This window comes from Aquila chrysaetos, chromosome 8, assembly GCF_900496995.4.
Source record: "Aquila chrysaetos chrysaetos chromosome 8, bAquChr1.4, whole genome shotgun sequence".
NCBI lineage: Eukaryota > Metazoa > Chordata > Aves > Accipitriformes > Accipitridae > Aquila > Aquila chrysaetos.
Window position 1 is genome coordinate 36,133,150 of NC_044011.1, and position 17,255 is coordinate 36,150,404.

The 17,255-nt window shown below is 40.8% G+C and overlaps 2 protein-coding genes across 3 annotated transcripts in view; one reads left to right on the forward strand and one right to left on the reverse strand.

Moving 5' to 3' along the window:
- Positions 1-3,326, reverse strand: part of LOC115344221 (translation initiation factor IF-2-like) — a 79,640-nt gene extending 76,314 nt beyond the window's left edge. Inside the window, exons 1-3 of the mRNA XM_041125035.1 lie at positions 3,322-3,326; positions 2,171-2,754; positions 1,039-1,081 (exon numbers count right to left, since the gene is read on the reverse strand). Of these exons, the coding sequence (XP_040980969.1) occupies positions 1,039-1,081; positions 2,171-2,754; positions 3,322-3,326 (632 nt within the window). The remainder of the gene's footprint in view (positions 1-1,038; positions 1,082-2,170; positions 2,755-3,321) is intronic.
- EFEMP1 (EGF containing fibulin extracellular matrix protein 1) overlaps positions 2,769-17,255 on the forward strand; it is a 49,569-nt gene continuing 35,082 nt past the window's right edge. The window contains exons 1-5 of one of the 2 annotated variants that reach the window (XM_030022405.2): positions 2,769-2,940; positions 3,363-3,453; positions 3,578-3,665; positions 6,619-6,667; positions 6,846-7,106. In XM_030022405.2, the coding sequence (XP_029878265.1) occupies positions 3,585-3,665; positions 6,619-6,667; positions 6,846-7,106 (391 nt within the window). In that variant the 5' untranslated portion in view covers positions 2,769-2,940; positions 3,363-3,453; positions 3,578-3,584. The remainder of the gene's footprint in view (positions 2,941-3,362; positions 3,454-3,577; positions 3,666-6,618; positions 6,668-6,845; positions 7,107-17,255) is intronic. The other variant, XM_030022404.2, reaches the window with a different exon arrangement.

Below are 17,255 nucleotides of genomic sequence, written 5' to 3' on the forward strand. Positions count from 1 at the left end.
GCCTCGCAGGACTGCTTCAATAGGAAGCACTGTCAGCAACCGTTGTAAGGGATTGGCCTCAGCAATGCCATGTTGCATGGTAAGCAAGAAAGAATGGATGGTTTGACCACTTCTTACATGACATCTTCAGAAATTTCAGATATGTAAATAAGTTGTTCTACTGCTGAGCAGCTCATTCACATCCCTCACACTCCTCAACATTTCCAAGGGTCTAAATCCTGCTATCCTACATCAGGCAAATTTCCAGTTGTCTCAGTAGGAAATATCTGAACTACAAAATCATGAACTGAGTCTACTACCTCCATTTAAAGGATCGAGAACTATCCTTGGCAGAATATGGTATTTCAGCAAACGTACAACACTGCCTGAAGCCAAGTATAGGATCTATACTCGGCCAGCATTCATACATCCTCCAAAATGATGTTTCTGCTATTCTCAGCTTCGCTTTTTCTAGAGTAAAAACAACCAACTGCAGTTCTGTGATACAGGCAGTGTTTCCCTAGGTGGTAGATTAAGACAAAACTTTTTAAAATTTTTACTTAATCCAGAATCCAACAAGTTACATTCAGGTCTCTTTGCATGGCAGATATGACAATGAACTCAAAACTTACTTAAGTGTTGTTGCCAGCAGATATAACTAACTGAAGTTACTATGTTGCATTCATGAGATTATTAGAAATGTCTGTACTGTTTTCTGTAAGCATGAAACAGTAAAATTTCAAAATATGTTAGGTAGCACATCACAAATATGAACCCAGTTTACACTAAAACAAGTCAATAACTTAGAGTCAATCTAACACTTTGAAGCTATATTTCTAAAAAATGACATACAGGCTTTAAGGGAATCATTTTTGCAGTGTGAGACTAAGCATCAAAAGATAGCTTGTTAAAGAGGCTGGCATATGAAAGTACCTGCAAAATGTCCTAAAAATGTAGTCAACCTAAATTTTCTCTATTATGCTATGTTGTTGCTTCTGTACTTTAATTACCAGTGAGGTGTGTGGACTGTAAGTCCTACATTTTAGGAGTCCCACTTACCTGTAAGTGAAAGTAGAAAAATCCTGTCTTATCTCATAACTACCTAAAAAAAAAAAAAAAGATAGGTAACATACTGTTAATATTGTTACAGCTAAAAGTATTCTGAAACTACCAGCTTGGCTGTTTCTAAAACAGGTAAGAAAAGAAGTTATTTGGTCCAGAGACAAAATTAATGTGTACTGTATGGCCATCCAAAAAAAAAACCAAACCTGATGTTTCACATAAGATCAAATATAATCTAATGTTAAGAATTTAGGGGATTACATAGGAAAGCTATTCTTCAGGCCAGCAGTGCCAGAGGTCTACAACCTAGTATGACATTTTTTCAGACCTCAAGTTCTACAGACCCTTCGTGGTCAACATTAAGGAGTTAAAAACTTTTTTTAAAATTAAAGCCCTCGCGTTCAACTACAGGAATAGGGCCATACTACTACAGCACAGTGCCCCCAGAAGCAAAATTGGGGACCTAAATAAAGATCCAGCTTATCCCTCTGTAGAAAGAGTTCCTTGGCACACGGCTCCTCACCGTAACTGTGCCACCTACGACAGCTTCTAAACCTCTGTAACGCATCCTCATCCTCCCTTCAGTCCAGTAACTTTCCCACTCAGTAAGGAAATAACGGCATTTCATATACAGAAGCAGCTCTTAAAAGTAATGATTGCTTATGACACTTACATGGAGTCTAAAGGAACAGGCATTCCCCCATGAAGGACCCCTTGCGGTTTATATTTACTGAATTCATAATGGGTGGGAAAACACATCAGTCTTGCTATTTTAAATTTCAAATAGCTTGCCTAGCCAGATAAACACTCCATACTATTGCTTGCAAAGTCACAACTCAGCTTAAATTAAACATGTATTTATACACCGGTTTTCAAAGAACATGCTCCAAGGAGCAAGCCCAGCATCCAGCCTGAGCCGGTTCATCAAAAGCTCGGGTAAGATGGTGAAGCTCATTTGTCACAGAGCAAGACAGCCAGCACACCCCATTGCTCCTGGGATCACAGCCCTACTTCGTACAACAGGGCAACCATACCATATGCTACACTATATACAGTAGGGTTACTACAGGCCTACTATAACCTGTATAAGGTAAATCTGCAAGTGCCACATCGTTTCCCTCCTTCCCACCTCCGCCTCGTGGGGCTCCGTCGGTACCTGCCAAGCCTCGAAGCCTGCCGTGCACGGCCCACGACACCGTGTTGGGACACGATGGCCGCCCTGCGCTTTTACGCGGATCCCAACCGCGACAGCGCCGGCCGCCCTCGCTGGGGCACACAACTGCGTGCGGCACCGGGCACCGGCGTGAGGCAGCGGCTCCGGCGGGATTCGGCAGCCCTCCCCCCGCAGCTTCCCCGGGCAGGGATGGCGGGAGGAACCCACGTCCCTTCCCCGCAACACGCCTCCGGCGGCTCTGCCCACGGCTCCCCTCGGGCCCGCCGCCCCCTCCCCTGACAGACCCAACATGGCGGCCGCGGCGGCGCCCCGCACCTGCCCCGCTTCGGGGCGCCCCGGACCGGCGGCGGGCGGGCGCGGGGAGCGGCGAACGGCCGGGCCGGGCCGGGCCGGGCCATCCCCCGCCGGGCCATCCCCCGCCGGGCCATCCCCCGCCTCGCCTCGCCTCGCCTCGCCTCGCCCCGCCCCGCTGAAGGGCTCCGGCCCCCGCGGGGCCGGTAGGGGGAGCCCGGGGACTCCGGTAGGAGCCGGGACCGTTTCTATTTAGCCGAAGGCCCGCGGGGAGGGGGGGAAGGAGAGCGAGCGGGCGCCGGCACCGCCGCGGAGCCAGCGGGCGGGCGGACGGACGGACGGACGGACGGGGCCGAGCCGAGCCGAGCCGAGCCGCCGCGGTTACGCGCCGCCGGGAGCAGCAACCGCCGCCGCCCGCAGCGGCCCCGCCGCAGGTAGGAGCGGGCAGCGCCGGGGGGCTGCGCGCCCCGCCGCTCCCCGGAGCGGGTTTGCGGGGCAGGGCAGGGCGGCCCCGGGCCGAGCCCAGCAGGTGCCCGGCGAGAGCCGCTGGTGCCGCCGCGCAGCTCGGCTCGGTGGCGATCGTCTCCCCGCGGGGAGGTGGGTCCCGCAGCGCGTCCCTCCCCGGTGTCGTCGTCGTTCCCCCCCCCCGCCTTCTCCCGCGGCCGCTTTCCCGGCGGACGGTGAGCTTTTACCTAAAAATCGCTTTGCCACCCCAAAACGTGGGATGGCAGGGCGGTCACACCGCTTGCCCAGCGCCGCGCTGGAGCGCACCGCTTCTAGTTCAGTGTGGCATTAAGTGCTGTGTTATTTTAAACTCCATTTACTTCTGATTATTTCCGCCCCCTCCCCTCACCAGCTGGCTAAAATACACCGGACTGGAAGCACAGCCAAACCTCACCCTCTTCTTGCAGGAGAAAAGGGGCAGCGTCTCGGCCCGCTTCACCCAGGTAGAGAGGCTGGGCGGGCGCTCACAGCCGGTCGCGGAGCCGGTCCCGGAGGTGCTGGCTGCGTCCCCCGGCCAAGGAGAGCGCTAAAAATATTCCCGCTTTATTTGTTTTTCTTTCTTTCAAGGTTCACGATGTTGACAGCTATGTTCTTGGCTGGTCTCATTCTTATTACAGTACATTCGCAGGAAACTGAGGAAACCATAACATACACGGTAAGCTTTAATAGAGTTCGAGGTAATTACTGCTTTGCAGGGATTCTTTTCTAAATGACGTTTAAGAAAAACCAAATTTCTTGCCAATGTATAGCATGCAATACAGAGTTCTTTGCGTTCGAATGTTAACTGTAAAGTAAGCTGTTACTGCACTGAAACAGTGTTTTAAAGTTGAAGTTGACAAGATTGAGCAAAATACGCTACAACTGCCTGTTCTGAAAAGCTTATCTATGTACTGAGCTTGATGAACTGAACAAAATTATGAGGTTTTAATATTTTTTTTAATCCATTTTCATAAAGACAGGGTCCCTAGGACCTTCATTTGTAAGATACGGACTTTGACAGATAATTAGGTCAAACATTCTTTTGTGTTTTCTTTTGGGTATTTCAAGCTGTTTTTAACAAAATGTAAGTACTTCAAAATTCAGTGCTCTTAATGAAGCATCTTAGTCCTGGAGTGATGATAGGACTGTTGGTTTCTGAGCTGGTTTTAAGCAGTGGTTTTGCATGGCGTGATAAAATTGTACAAGAATACTGGAAAGAGGTACTGCTTGTAACCAAGTGATAGGGTAAGAGATTTAAAGGCTTTTTTGTAAGGCTTTTTTTAATCTGCTTGTATTCAGTCTTTGGCTTGCATAATGCATGTCATAGGAGGAGTGGCAATTACATCGGCTTGGGCTGGGGAAAAACCCACATTTGCACATCTGATTACAGTTGTAATCCCTGCAACTTGCTTCATATGGGTGGACCTCTGAATATGTGTACAGACATTAGTGCAATGCCACACAAGCAGAAAATTCTGCACACATGCAAAAAGTTAGAGAACCACAGCCAAAGACTGAGATTGTGTCTTATACAAGTAATCCCACTGAAGTCAGTGGGATGGCTCAAGCGAGTAAATATTGCAGAGTTGGACCTTATTGTAGAAGACAGGGCTCAAAGAAGCCTCAAGTGAGCATCAGGAAGTCAGTCATAAAACAGTTTAACACTGGACTTTAGAAGCAATAGATTTTTGAAGGTTGAGGTTACTTCTGTTTAGAGGCTTCTGTGATTTATTTTTTTTTTAAGTCCCTACATATAAGTGGAAACTGAAGATCTAAGTACCTTTTGAAAATCCAGACTAACATAGGGATCCCATCCCCCCTCCTTTTCTGCATTTATTACATGTTCTTTTTAAAAAATTAAGTAGCCTTTTCTGATAAGCCTGCATAGTTCTGTTTATACCAATGGAAAATTTCTAGCATGCATATATGACTTGGCTTCCTATACTCCATTTTTGAAGAGGTCTTAGCATTTAGGTGCTTCAATGATCATTAGACTCTAATCATGTAAAACTACTTAACAAAAAAAACTTAGCTTTTGGAAATTTTACTCTTAGGATGCTACTGTTTCTCATGCGTACATTGTATTCATTTAGGGCCAAATCCTTTTCTGTTCTAAAAGTCCCTTCAGCTGCAGTAATAGATGGACTTGGCTCCATACAGTTAAATAGACAGTACTTCTGTTGTGCATTAACAGGAATTGGGTGATTCAGTAAATGCACGAATTAGCTGTTTTCCTTTGGGTTTGCGTTTTCATAGCTACAGTAACTTTGGTGTTGTCAACTCAGCATGTAGTCATTCCTTTAGAGATTGAGAACTGTAATACAATTTGCTGTCCACTTACCCCTTTGAAGAAAAAGCGTCCAAAGTTACAACTTGCTGCCACATTTGACAGATCGCTGGTGTCACCTGCAAATGAAGAAAATATTTTCAATCCTATTGCTGCATCAGTGTCTGTTAGTAACAAGTTCCTCAAAATAACTTGAGGATAGTACATGGAACAAGTGGATCTAGGCATCGGAAGGTCAAATTTGTCGCTTGCATAGTTCCTCTGCAGCAGAGGAGTTGCAACAAGATTTAGCTTGCTTGACTGTGACTAATTGCATTAGCCAACTCAATTCTTTTTTTCTGTAGGGCCATTAAAGTAATATCCTAAGCAGCATAGGATGCATATGCACCTACATAGTACAGCTCAGTTGATTCACTGATATTTTAAATGTGTCCGCTGTAGTTGGTAGCATTGTGATACTTTGCAAATCAGTTTCCGTAACTGTCACCTTTGATTAAAATTACTGCCCTCTAGACAATTTAATGTTTTGGGGCAGAGGAATAATGAAGATGCCTATCTAACTGCAGGGCAGAATATTTAAAATTTTTCCTGAACTTACTCGTCTGCACTGATATGAATAGTTGCTGAGTACAGTCTCTGAGTTTTGCTAAGTCTTAATTCTATAAGTAGTCCCACTGTTATAAACTCGTAACTGTTTATTGTATATAAATTGTTCTTCCTAGACTGCAGTTCCTGGAGTCATGTGATTTTAAAAAGCATGTGAACGAATTTCCAGCTGTCATGGGATCCTTCCCCATTGCTAGAGTGCTAATGGGAGAGAGGATGAAGTACAGGGGCATAGAGGCCCATTAGCCCCTCTGGTAAACTGGCCCCAGGAATGAAAGATGTTCATCTGTTGGAAGGCAGTGAACAAGACCAAAATTCAGGAAAACTTGCTTGTTTTTCATAAGAAGATTTTCATACTGGTCAGCTGGATCAATCCAAAGGTTGATCTATTCCAGGATTCAGCCAATGACAGATGCTTTAAAACAGTATATAGGAACAAGGCAAGGAGGAAGTGCTGCTTTTCTCACTTTGTTCCCCAGCCCCAGTAAAACCTACCTACTGGCAATAAATGGTATCTTAGGAACTTCCTGAGGTAGAGGCTGTCTTTATATACAAATTGCTGTTGTTCCTGCACAGCAATGCTGAACCAATAGCCATTTTTCTAGCTTATGAAGGTATGCAAACACTGCATTTCCCTTAGTGTCAAACTTTTGAGTTCATTGAAATGTGCTTGATTATTTTTCCAAAATAAAGAATCCTGAGTAGCCTAACATTTAATTTTTTTTTTCCTCTATAGCAATGTACAGATGGCTATGAATGGGATCCTGTTAGGCAACGGTGCAAAGGTACAGTAAACAATTTTCAAAGATGGACTTGCCACTGGTATTCTTTAAGTATTGTCATTACACACCCCTGTTTTGGACAAGGAGGTGTGCTTGCATGTCTCATTGTGTTACTTGTATTAATGGCTGTTGCAGAAGGTTCGACTGTTAAAAGCATGACTTGTGTTGTTGCTAACCACAGATATTGATGAATGTGAAATAGTCCCAGATGCATGCAAAGGTGGGATGAAATGTGTTAACCACTATGGAGGATACCTCTGTCTACCTAGAACAGCGCAAATTATTGTAAATGAGCGAGAAGAAGCAGCAGCCGAATCCACTAGTGGTCGAAACAATGTCATTCGACGGACTCCAGCAGATCCTCACCGTGCCCCTCCAAACCCAACTCATCAAATTCAGTGTGCAGCTGGGTATGAGCAAAGTGATCACAATGTGTGCCAAGGTAAGCAAGCTGCTGTATGTTTTACTTTCAGTATAATTGGAGTGTATGTGATAACAAATCTAATGCCTGGAAAATGACAGCCTATAACTCTTGCACTTACTAGAATATATTGTTGCACCATTGAACTGGACATGTACGCACTTAAGATATAATAAATAAAATACATGCATGTTGTTATTGTTCAAGGTAACAGAACTTGCAGTTTGTTGCAGCCTTACAGTCTGTTCCATCTATTTCAGGCTAACAAGTAGAACTAATTCTGTTGTCTGTAGATCCTCAAAAAAAACCCCACCCTTAATGCAAGTAAGCAACTTTAGTCAAACATTTTGTTTTGTATTAAGTATGTCCAGGAGAAGCAGTGCTTTGAAAAAAAGTAGGCAACACAGGAAGTCGTATTATAGACAATTTCTCAAGATTTGCAAAACTATGTATTTTACAGTAAGTGAATGCTGAATGGAACAAAAAATAACCACCATGTGAACTTGTGCTTAGACCAGATTGCAATGGGAAGAATATGGTGGTTTTATTATGTATGAGGAATATTTCTCAACTAGTAGGAACCAAACATCTGAACAGCTTGTGCTCTTCTGATCTCTATGGAAGTAGTTCTACACAGACCCTGCCAGCTCACTTCCAGTCATAGTCTAGCCAGTCTTTGAAACTATGGCAATGAAGAGCTTTCATCTCAGTGTACGTACACCACATGCAGTGCCAAAATTCTCAGGGTATTAGCAATGTTAATTGTATGCATTCGGGAACCAGACTCACAAGCACTACTGTAAACTAAGACTGTTTCATTTATTATTTCATATAAATAGTTTACTCTTATATTTGCTGAAGTAACAAACGTTTCATCCACTGTTTTGTTTTCTTTCATAAAAACATATTCTACTCCTTGTTCGCAAACTTGATTTTCAAGCACATTAGTGAGATACCGTGCAAATAGAGGGCAAAACTTGACCCCATGTTTCATCTTTTCCACTTTGTGGCCCATAAGAGTATAATCATATAAAATAGCACTTGAGTGACTGTAATCAGGGCAAGCTGTAATATACAGTGGTAGTTCCTTTCTCCCTGGTATTCATGTATACAGAACATTATTTATCACTAGTAAGTAAATTCCCTGTCATTCTGAAGCATAGTAATCATCATGGAGACTGGGTAAGTTATTTTTGTAGGCAAAGCCTCAGAGTTGCATTTCTGGCTTATCTGCTAATTCTCAACATTTCTGTCACTCTAATTCAAGAACAGCAAGTAAAGAACCTACCGCAGGAGGTCAGTACCACGATCCCCTCAACCCTGAGCATTCAGTTAGGGTTATCAAGGGAAAATCAATGCCAAGGATGGCAAATTATTTTTTCCTTAGTTTAACTTGGCAAAGTAGCAGCAGAACCAGGAACAGAATACCAGACTCCTATGTTTGATCTGGCATTCCCTCCTTCAGGTGATGCTGTGATACTGTGGCTGGCACTCATCTTCACTGGTGAACTATAATAAACAATAAACCGCTTCAACTTTAGCCTGTAACAACGTTTTTGTTTGATAAAAGAATGCAAGTAATGCTAGAAGACTCCAAACATGAACATCACTTTTGCTACAACGGCTTTAGGTGTATAAATCGGGGATAGCATAGGAAAGTTTAACAGCGTGTAGTACCAATACCTTATATTCCAAATAACAGTTGAGAGTTACGGTTAACTTAAAGACTGACAACTGGTTGACGTTTTTGTTTTGTTGAGGAGAAGATTGGTGGTGATATATTACTATTACTTTACTCCATGCTCTGGCTTCCTGAAACTTGCAACTAAATATTTATATTCAATTCACAAATCTTTGGCTAATTTATAACAACAACTAACTGTTGTTATAGTACCAGAGCTTTTTAACTACCAGACACACAAACTATGGTGAAATCTTGGGCTTGACTGAATCAAGTTTTGCTACTAATTTCCTCATGCCAAAATTTCAATCTAAATGCAGAAAGCATGGAAATATTAGTGTTTAAAAGTTGAAATGTATTGTGCTGAATGAATTCCAGCTGGAAAAAGGGTAGTGGACAGTGTGCTTGAAAGAAAGGATAAAAGACTTTTGGAGCACTTAAAGCATGCATTCAACTTCATGATCTTCATGCTTTTTGCTGCTGAAAATATCTTATAAAAGATAATCTTGATCAGCAATGGTCCCACTGTGGATTTATTTAATTATGGTTAAAAGACTTTGCTATGATAACTGCTCGAGGCTCCTAGGGAGTGTAACTTACACATATAGTCACACTTAAGCTTGTTTTATTGTTTAGTAAATCAAATATGAAGTCCAGCTCCTTCTAATTGTTTGCAGATGTATGACATTTTCCTTCCAGTCCAGCAGCACTAAGTATTTTATAGCCAATGTTAAAGTGTGGAGACCTCTGTTTAAAACAATAACATGCTCTGAGGAGCTGTATTACTGACATCATACTAGAGTATGAGGGGCCTTCTGTTTTCATACAAATATCCACTCCCTTTTTAAACATTGAATAGCAAGTGTATGATAGGCCAAACACACTCGTGTTGCTTTCTGTGTTTGGAATAAGCATGCATAAATGACACTAGCTCTGTTGGGCTTTAAGAGGCTTCAGTGATGTGCTGAGCTTCATCATTAGGTAAAGCATGGTGTAGTGTGGCCAGATCCTATTTCTGTTGACAGGAATGAGAAACATTGAGAGGTGCATGATTCTCTGCACTTCTTAATCTACCAAAACATGGCCATATGCCTGAGTTACAAAGATACTTAATACCTTCTTAACTTCTGACCTGAAAAAAACAAGTGACAAGTATGATATTTATCAGCATTGAGAGTTTTCTGTCTGCAATGCATGCTCTTATTTATTAAAGACCATGTAGCACGTGAATAGCACAGATGGCAGGTTGATAGCAAAGCACACTGCCTTGCAGAAGACAACTCCATGGAAATGACTGCAGTTTCCTATGATATACATAATTTTTTATAACTACTAGTAGTCAGAAACAAGTTCTTGTGTAATTGTGTTGATGTTAGAAGTGTGGATAGCAAAAAGTCATTGGGAAGTTCTTAAAATGCTGTACGTGAGCAGTAAGTGCTAGGAAGCCCCAAAACTGATGAAGAGATGACGGGAGGTTATTCCGGAGAAAGATCTCTTGTGTAGAATACGTACAGAGCATGGAGTTTTGTGCTTTAACTTAAAACACTTAAACTCAGAATTTAAGATATTGTTAATGACCTTAACTAATCCCCCCTCTTGCCACGTCTGTATACTCAATTCACTGTCACTTCTAAATTTGCCTTTAACTCAAAGGGCTGCTGAACTGGTCACTAAGGTAGATTCCCATGTGTGGCACCTGCCAGCACTTTCAGGAAGCCACTGAGATGTTCTGACCTGTCATTGTGAGAGTATCACTCAGACTGGGAAAAGCAAAAAAACAGAATAAGAAATATTTTTAAGCAAATTACTGAGTTAGCTAATACTCACAGATACTTTTTGCCTGATAAAAAAACATGAATAGCTGCACTCTGTTGCCTGCATACAAGACTCAATTGTATTTTCTACTGTGGTGTTAGGCTCTCTGTGATTTGAGTCTGCTCCTATTGAAGTCAAAAGAAAATCACCCAATTAATTCAATTTTGTCAAATCTAGTCTGCAAGAAACTACTAGCTTTTCCTAGAATGTTAATGACACTTAAATGAAAAAAAGACCAAGCAAAGGTACCAAATAACCTGTAAACTTGAGAAGGGAAAGGAACTTTTTCTTCTTGCCTTCCTATCATACTGGCAGTAGAAGCAATAAAGTAAGCAAACTTTTTTGCTCCTCAGATAGATTAGTTTCCTGTATTTCTCCAGCCTCTTTATAACCCTTTGTGCTGCTGTGACTGTAAAATACGGGGCGGGGGAGACAGATTGTAATAAAAGATATCAATGCTTGCTTATATGGAAGAGACACTTTTTTCCAGAGAGTTCTGCCTTGACTTGGTGGACATTGGTTGCTTTTTTTCCTTCTCTGTGGGAGGAGGAAATGAATGAACTTCTTTTCTGTGCTGTGGTTATTTTTCCCCTGCAAAATCATTTTAGGGATCTCTATTGGTAGGGGTTATGGTTTTTTTTGTTAAGTTTTCCAGTACTTTTCAAAGTAACTTACCATACTCAATGTAGCTTTTTCCCTCAAGAATTTAACATGGTGTAAATAAGTCAAATAAGCTTAAATTTTGCATCTCTAGATTTTTTTTTTCTTTTTTTAAGGAGGGAGGGACAAGGGGGGGCAGTTTGTGATGTTTTGTTTTCCGTACAGAAATCACTTTATATTATATGTATATATGTCAGGGATGTGCAACTAGCATATAAAGGAGATTAAAAATCAGATAAGTGCAGGTGCACTCAGCCTGACCCTTTGCAGAACTAGTTCAGGTTGGAAAGTCGGGGTGTACCTCCGGCAGGGTGCTCTTCATTGACATTTTGGCTGGGGTGCAGACTGCACTTCTGAAATGCACCTCCTAATGAGCTCCACTTAGCACACTTTGATTTGCCTCACTGAGCGGTCTTGGAACATGCAAACCAGATCCCATTCAGAAGAAACTAAACCTGAAAGGCACTGCAGGAGTACCGCTAATATGCCACAACCACTAACAAGCATTCAGGCTCCAGGATCGGACTGGAGAGAGCCTGGAGACCCTCAGAAATACACATACTGGGACATGGGAGCCTCTGCACCAGCTTCTGATCTGCTTCTATGGGTTCACGCTACTCGCTAATATAGACAGAAGCTAAAATACACCTATTAATAGCTGCTTAGGCTAGCCCCAGAAATGTTTTGGAGAGCCTTCTGTAAAATACTGCACCATCCCAAGTTTTCCCACTTCCTGTATTTAAGGAGTACTTTAAAAAAATGCTTTCAGGACTACTTTTAAAAGAGCCTGAGTTGTGACAAGTTTAGTTCCAGAGTTGTTCCTCTCAACAACATAAGACCTGTTTAGTCTGAGGATAGGGTGAGGAGAGAGGCTGTTGTAGGAAAAATAAGGTCTAGTTATCTGGTTTAGGATGCCATTAGTTCATCAAAGTGTTTACTCAGGCACAGTTCATATGTACATATGTTTGCTACAGTACTTCAGCAAGTGGAGAATACTTGCTGCCAGCAGTAGCCACCCTAAGAGACTGACCTGGTTACACATGCCATTTGAATACTAATTACTTGGAAAAGCCGTAGGAATTTTGCAGGTCTAAGAGAATCCACAGAAGGATACAAGCTGACATTTTCACAGCTATTTATACTGAGTGTTCATAGACGCCAATTAATTTCTTGTACATTTGGGTACATCATGCAGAGATCATCTTTCATCAGCCCATCCTGAACCAATTGTTCAAGCTGTTAATCTGTGAAACTGCTGCATTTTGCTGCAAAGAGCCCTTTCTGGAGAATCTCTTTAATAGCCTTGAGGGACCAGGGGGCAGGTCACAAAAAAACATCTTATTTTGAGGGTCTGAGGGCCTGGGTTTGGGCATTTTCAAAATTTAGCCACTCTGAATCATCTTCCCATCTGTGCTATTTGCACAGCTGTGAGTGTCATGTCAAGACCTTGGATAGACATTCTCTGTTCTGTCTGACCATTTTACTGTGAACATCCATCACAAGCATAAATACTAGCAGCTGCTTTACTTCCTTTAGACTTTACTGCTTTTCCATTATTCCGACCCCTGCAGGAATATGCTCAGTACGTTGCAGCTAAAGATTCATACCATATGCTAATCATGCTAAGTACCCTAGATTCAGGCAAGCTTCCGAAAGTTGTATTTACCTTAGCTTCTTGAATTGCAATTATGCAGGCAAGCACTAGACTTCCAAGTTTAAGTAAACTCATTAGCAGTTCTCATGGCTTCTTATTCAAGAAAAATGGGATCATACAGTAGTCACATCGACTGTCATACTTTTGGGTTTGATTTGTTGATTGTAAAGCCTGTTTGCTTAGTAGCTCTGAGGAGGCTGATGTTTTCACAAGCAAAACATAGCAAATGTATTCAGAAGGCACATGGCCTGAAGAAAGTCCAAACCTCCAGCCATCTGTCCTTCAGAATTTCACTCTCTAAGCTGGAGGTCTTTTTCATAATGCAATCAGGAATAATACCAGATAGCAAAGGGGAAGAATGTGCTTATGTCTGATCCTGACTGGGCATCCCAGTATACTTAGCACCCCATTAAAAGGCATGGAGTATTTATTTATCTCTTCAAGGAATTCCCTGTATCTGTTGCAAACGCTCAGACACAAGCATCCTAAAAGTCAGTAAACCCTACAAGGAATGATAGCTGTCGTCTGTTGCATTCAATAGCATCACATAGCTTAGAAGGTGATTTGTGGGAGCACAAGCTGGCTTTTGTTCCTTGTTTCAATACATGCTGTCAATCAATTGTGGTCTACAGTGTTGCAGGGATACAGAAGGTTTCCCTACCAGTTACAGCAGTGTGAGAGCATCCTGGCAGCTACTGTTAGCACCCTTCTGGGATATTTTTATAGTGATACCCTTGCCACTTTGTGGATAGATTCTTTCTCCCATGCTTCCATGAAAGAATTATAGTGATGTTCTCAATGTGTTTGCTTTGAGCAGGTCTGCAGTTATTTCATCCCGGACTACTGCATTATAGTTCTTTAGCCTGCCTAGAAAGGTTGTGTGTTCCTCTTTTCTTCAATTGTTTGCTGAAGGTAATTTTCTCTCAACCAACACGTTTTTCTCTGTTTTCAAACCTGATTCCTGCTTCAGATTACTTAGTATATAATGGAAATGCTCTTATCTGTGTTTTATTTTCATTTTTGAAGTTTGGGTTACTGAGTCACCTTTTCTAACCCTGGAACATCTCTAAAGGTTCTCAGCATTAGACACACACTTTTTAAAGGTCCAAGACATTTCTTGAGCATCTCCAATGATGGGACTCTAATTTAGCAAGCTGGAAAGCTAGTGCAAGAGCTGAAGTTCAGAACTGTTATTTTCTTCATTTCTTTTTCATGTTGGCAAAGGAAGACGATAGCTACTGTTTCTCTTTGCCTTTCTGTGTGTGCCAAAATTGTCCTACAGGAAGAACAAAGCTTCCCGCAAATACAGAAGTGGTCTGTTTGATTCTTCACTGTACCACCTAGTAATGCCTATGTTCCTTTGCGTATCCTTTACTAAGGAAAAATGTCTGATGCACTATAGCCAAGCAAACCAGTCTCCACCATTACTTGAATTAATTCAGTATGTTGTTTAGGCTTGCTATTTTCCTGTCATCAAGGACAATGAGAACATAGTGTTATACGACCCCATACTCATGAGATATTTTTGGTCTGGTGGAAACCACAATGAGAGAGTAATTTTTGAGTTCACCTTACCAGGTTGCATCTTAAACATTCTGTATATTTTGTGGTGTGGTCAACTATTCTTGTACAGCACTTTGTCATGGCAACCCTTTTGTCCTGTGTATGTGTTGACTGAGTAAGAACTTCTACTTTTTGTTCATGGGTTTCATATAAGTTGAGCTTGGCCATCTCCTTTCATTATACTTAAAGAATATTTATTCTCATTTTCCTTCTCTGATGCTTTTTGAGCTGTTTTTCTGGACCATCATCATTTATGCGTGTTCTGTAATGATTCATAGGAGATTTAAGCATCCTTTTGGCTGAAGGTTTCTTATCAAAGGGAAGCTTGCCACAAAGCTGTTGTAAAGTTAAATTGCTTCTATCCACAAGATTGAAAGATCTGAACTTGGCTAGTAGGATCTCATCTCTCTGTATGTGACAAGAATATATGGAATAGGTAATCAGCCATATAAAGTTCATGGATAAAAAGCATGAAATTTCAAAGGTTCTATCTGTTTTCATCTTTAATTTGCTAGGTTTTGTTTTCATAGCAGCCAGAAGGCAATAGTTTTGGAGAGAAAGCTATTTGCCGTAATTCAATATACAGCAAAATTTAACCTGAAAGAACTAATCCACAAGAATCCTGCTTGTACTTTCTTTCATTTACATTTTAACTTTACAAAAAATACAAGTGGGATTTGCAAATTACAGAGCTATGAAGTAGTTTAGCATACATGTAGTTATTCTATAATACCTTTTATGCTCATTCACATTTGTGTTTTTATTTGTTGATCTGAAATCATATTAAAAGTTGGTTTTGTTGTAAGTAAAGTAGAGAAATGTCTAATCTTTGTTATGTATAATTATATGGTAAAACCTGTAACTTTAAAGCTGAAAAAGTTACTAAGAAAACAACATGTGTTACACACACTTTTGTAAGATACAGTACTAAGAAAAAGTTCTTGAGGCCCAGAAGTGAATTAGACCTTTTCTGGCATCATGTATCCCAATCTCTTAGTTAAGCATTTTTAGAACTAGATATTCAGTAGACCCTTACTTGTTGCTGTTACCAAATACCTTAAATAAGTAACTTCACCTAACTGAAAAATGCCCCATAACTATTCTGCAGGGGGTGGTTTGTTATTTGTTGTTTGGGGTGGGGTTTTTTGTTTGGTTTTGTGTTTGGTTTGTTTTTTTCTTTTTAACATGGCTTTCTTATTTGCATTTCTTGCTTTCAAAACACTAGTTTTCAGGAGGTGGGAAAAATAGTACTTGATTGGTCAAGGATAGTGGTGATGACCATAGATGGCTAACCACAGAAATAAGTAAAATTCTTAAATAGTATGATAAAGGATTCAGTGTATGAAGGTGTATCTCTTGGGAAGAGATGTTTACTTTGGGAAGCTCTGAATCTGTCTTTATTAACTCCTGATTAAAAAAAATTCATGCCTTTGAGTGGACATATCCAGGCATCATTTAAGCCTATTTAAATCAGTTCTGAAAAGGAGAAGACATGGCTGAGCTTTCTTTTATAAGCTGAATTTAATCTGAAGTAAAATTCTAGTCTAATGCAGGACCCAGTATGATATGATATAAGCAAATCTGACATTGCACTTAAGTGTGTTTAGTCCATGCCTGAACAGATGTTCTGTGTAGTTTCCTGAGTACAAACAGAACTTGTTCAAGGATTTTTATATGCATATGCCTGCATGGGTGGGATTTCTCTTAACAGGTAACTGGTCATAATGTGTGCCATCGAACCTCAACAGATAACGAAAGCAATGGAGAATATGGTGATTTTAAAATTTCAAGCCTGAATGGCTCCAGGAATGGGGTTTTTTTTTGTCCATCAGCACCACTAAAATCTTCAGCCTGAGTTTTCAAAGTAATTGGTCACTGTCTACCCATGAATCTTTTCTTTCAAAAAGATGGTCTTTTTAAAGGAGAACTGGCCTTCTGCTGGACTCCGAGTAAATAATCATCTCATCTACTTTGATACTATTGACACCTAAATTCCACTACCAGCTGTAACTTGCACCAACAGAAAAACTTCAGTAAGTCAGATTGCTGTATAAAACTGGTGTTTATACAAAGATTTATACAAAGTTTGTTTTTTCAATAATTAAAATTCACAAGAGTTAAAGAAATCCAAGGGGGTGAAATAAGACATCTTATGGGATGAAAAAATACCATCATGCCAGAAAAACAGTAATATGGACAATCAATTACTGCACATCTCTTAGCATTAGCAATTTAAAAAGAAATCCTTATCAATACTGTAACAGCTACCTGTTCTAACAGAAGAAGTTAGAATTGAAAAGTGCAAGGACTTTTGACAGGTAACAATTTTCTGTATGGTTTTAAAGAGGTTGCCAATAAGCTAACATTTAATAACAGACTTACACAGAAGAAAGGAATAAAACATGGCAAAGTGAGCAGAAATTTAAGTGTGATTTTAGGTGACTTGACCTAGCTTATAAAAGTACCTTGATCCGAAAGATGGATAAAAGCAAACTCTTTCTTTTCTAGACTTACTCCGTGGAGAATTTTGGGTATCTGGGCTGTGTTAGAAAAGAAATGGAATTAAAATACACATTTAGAAGCAACAAATACAGTTCAGTACTTGGAGAAGGTTCATCTAAGTTGATAAAGATAGCATCATAACAAGAAATAATCTTTGTCAAGCACCTTAAAATAAAATAGTTACTGAGTTCTTCATCAGTTTTGAAACGATTTTGTTTTGCACCTGCATTACCAGATCTCACTTGTACTTTTATATCTTGTAGTATTTAAAGCACTTTCTTAGCAGATGAATTTG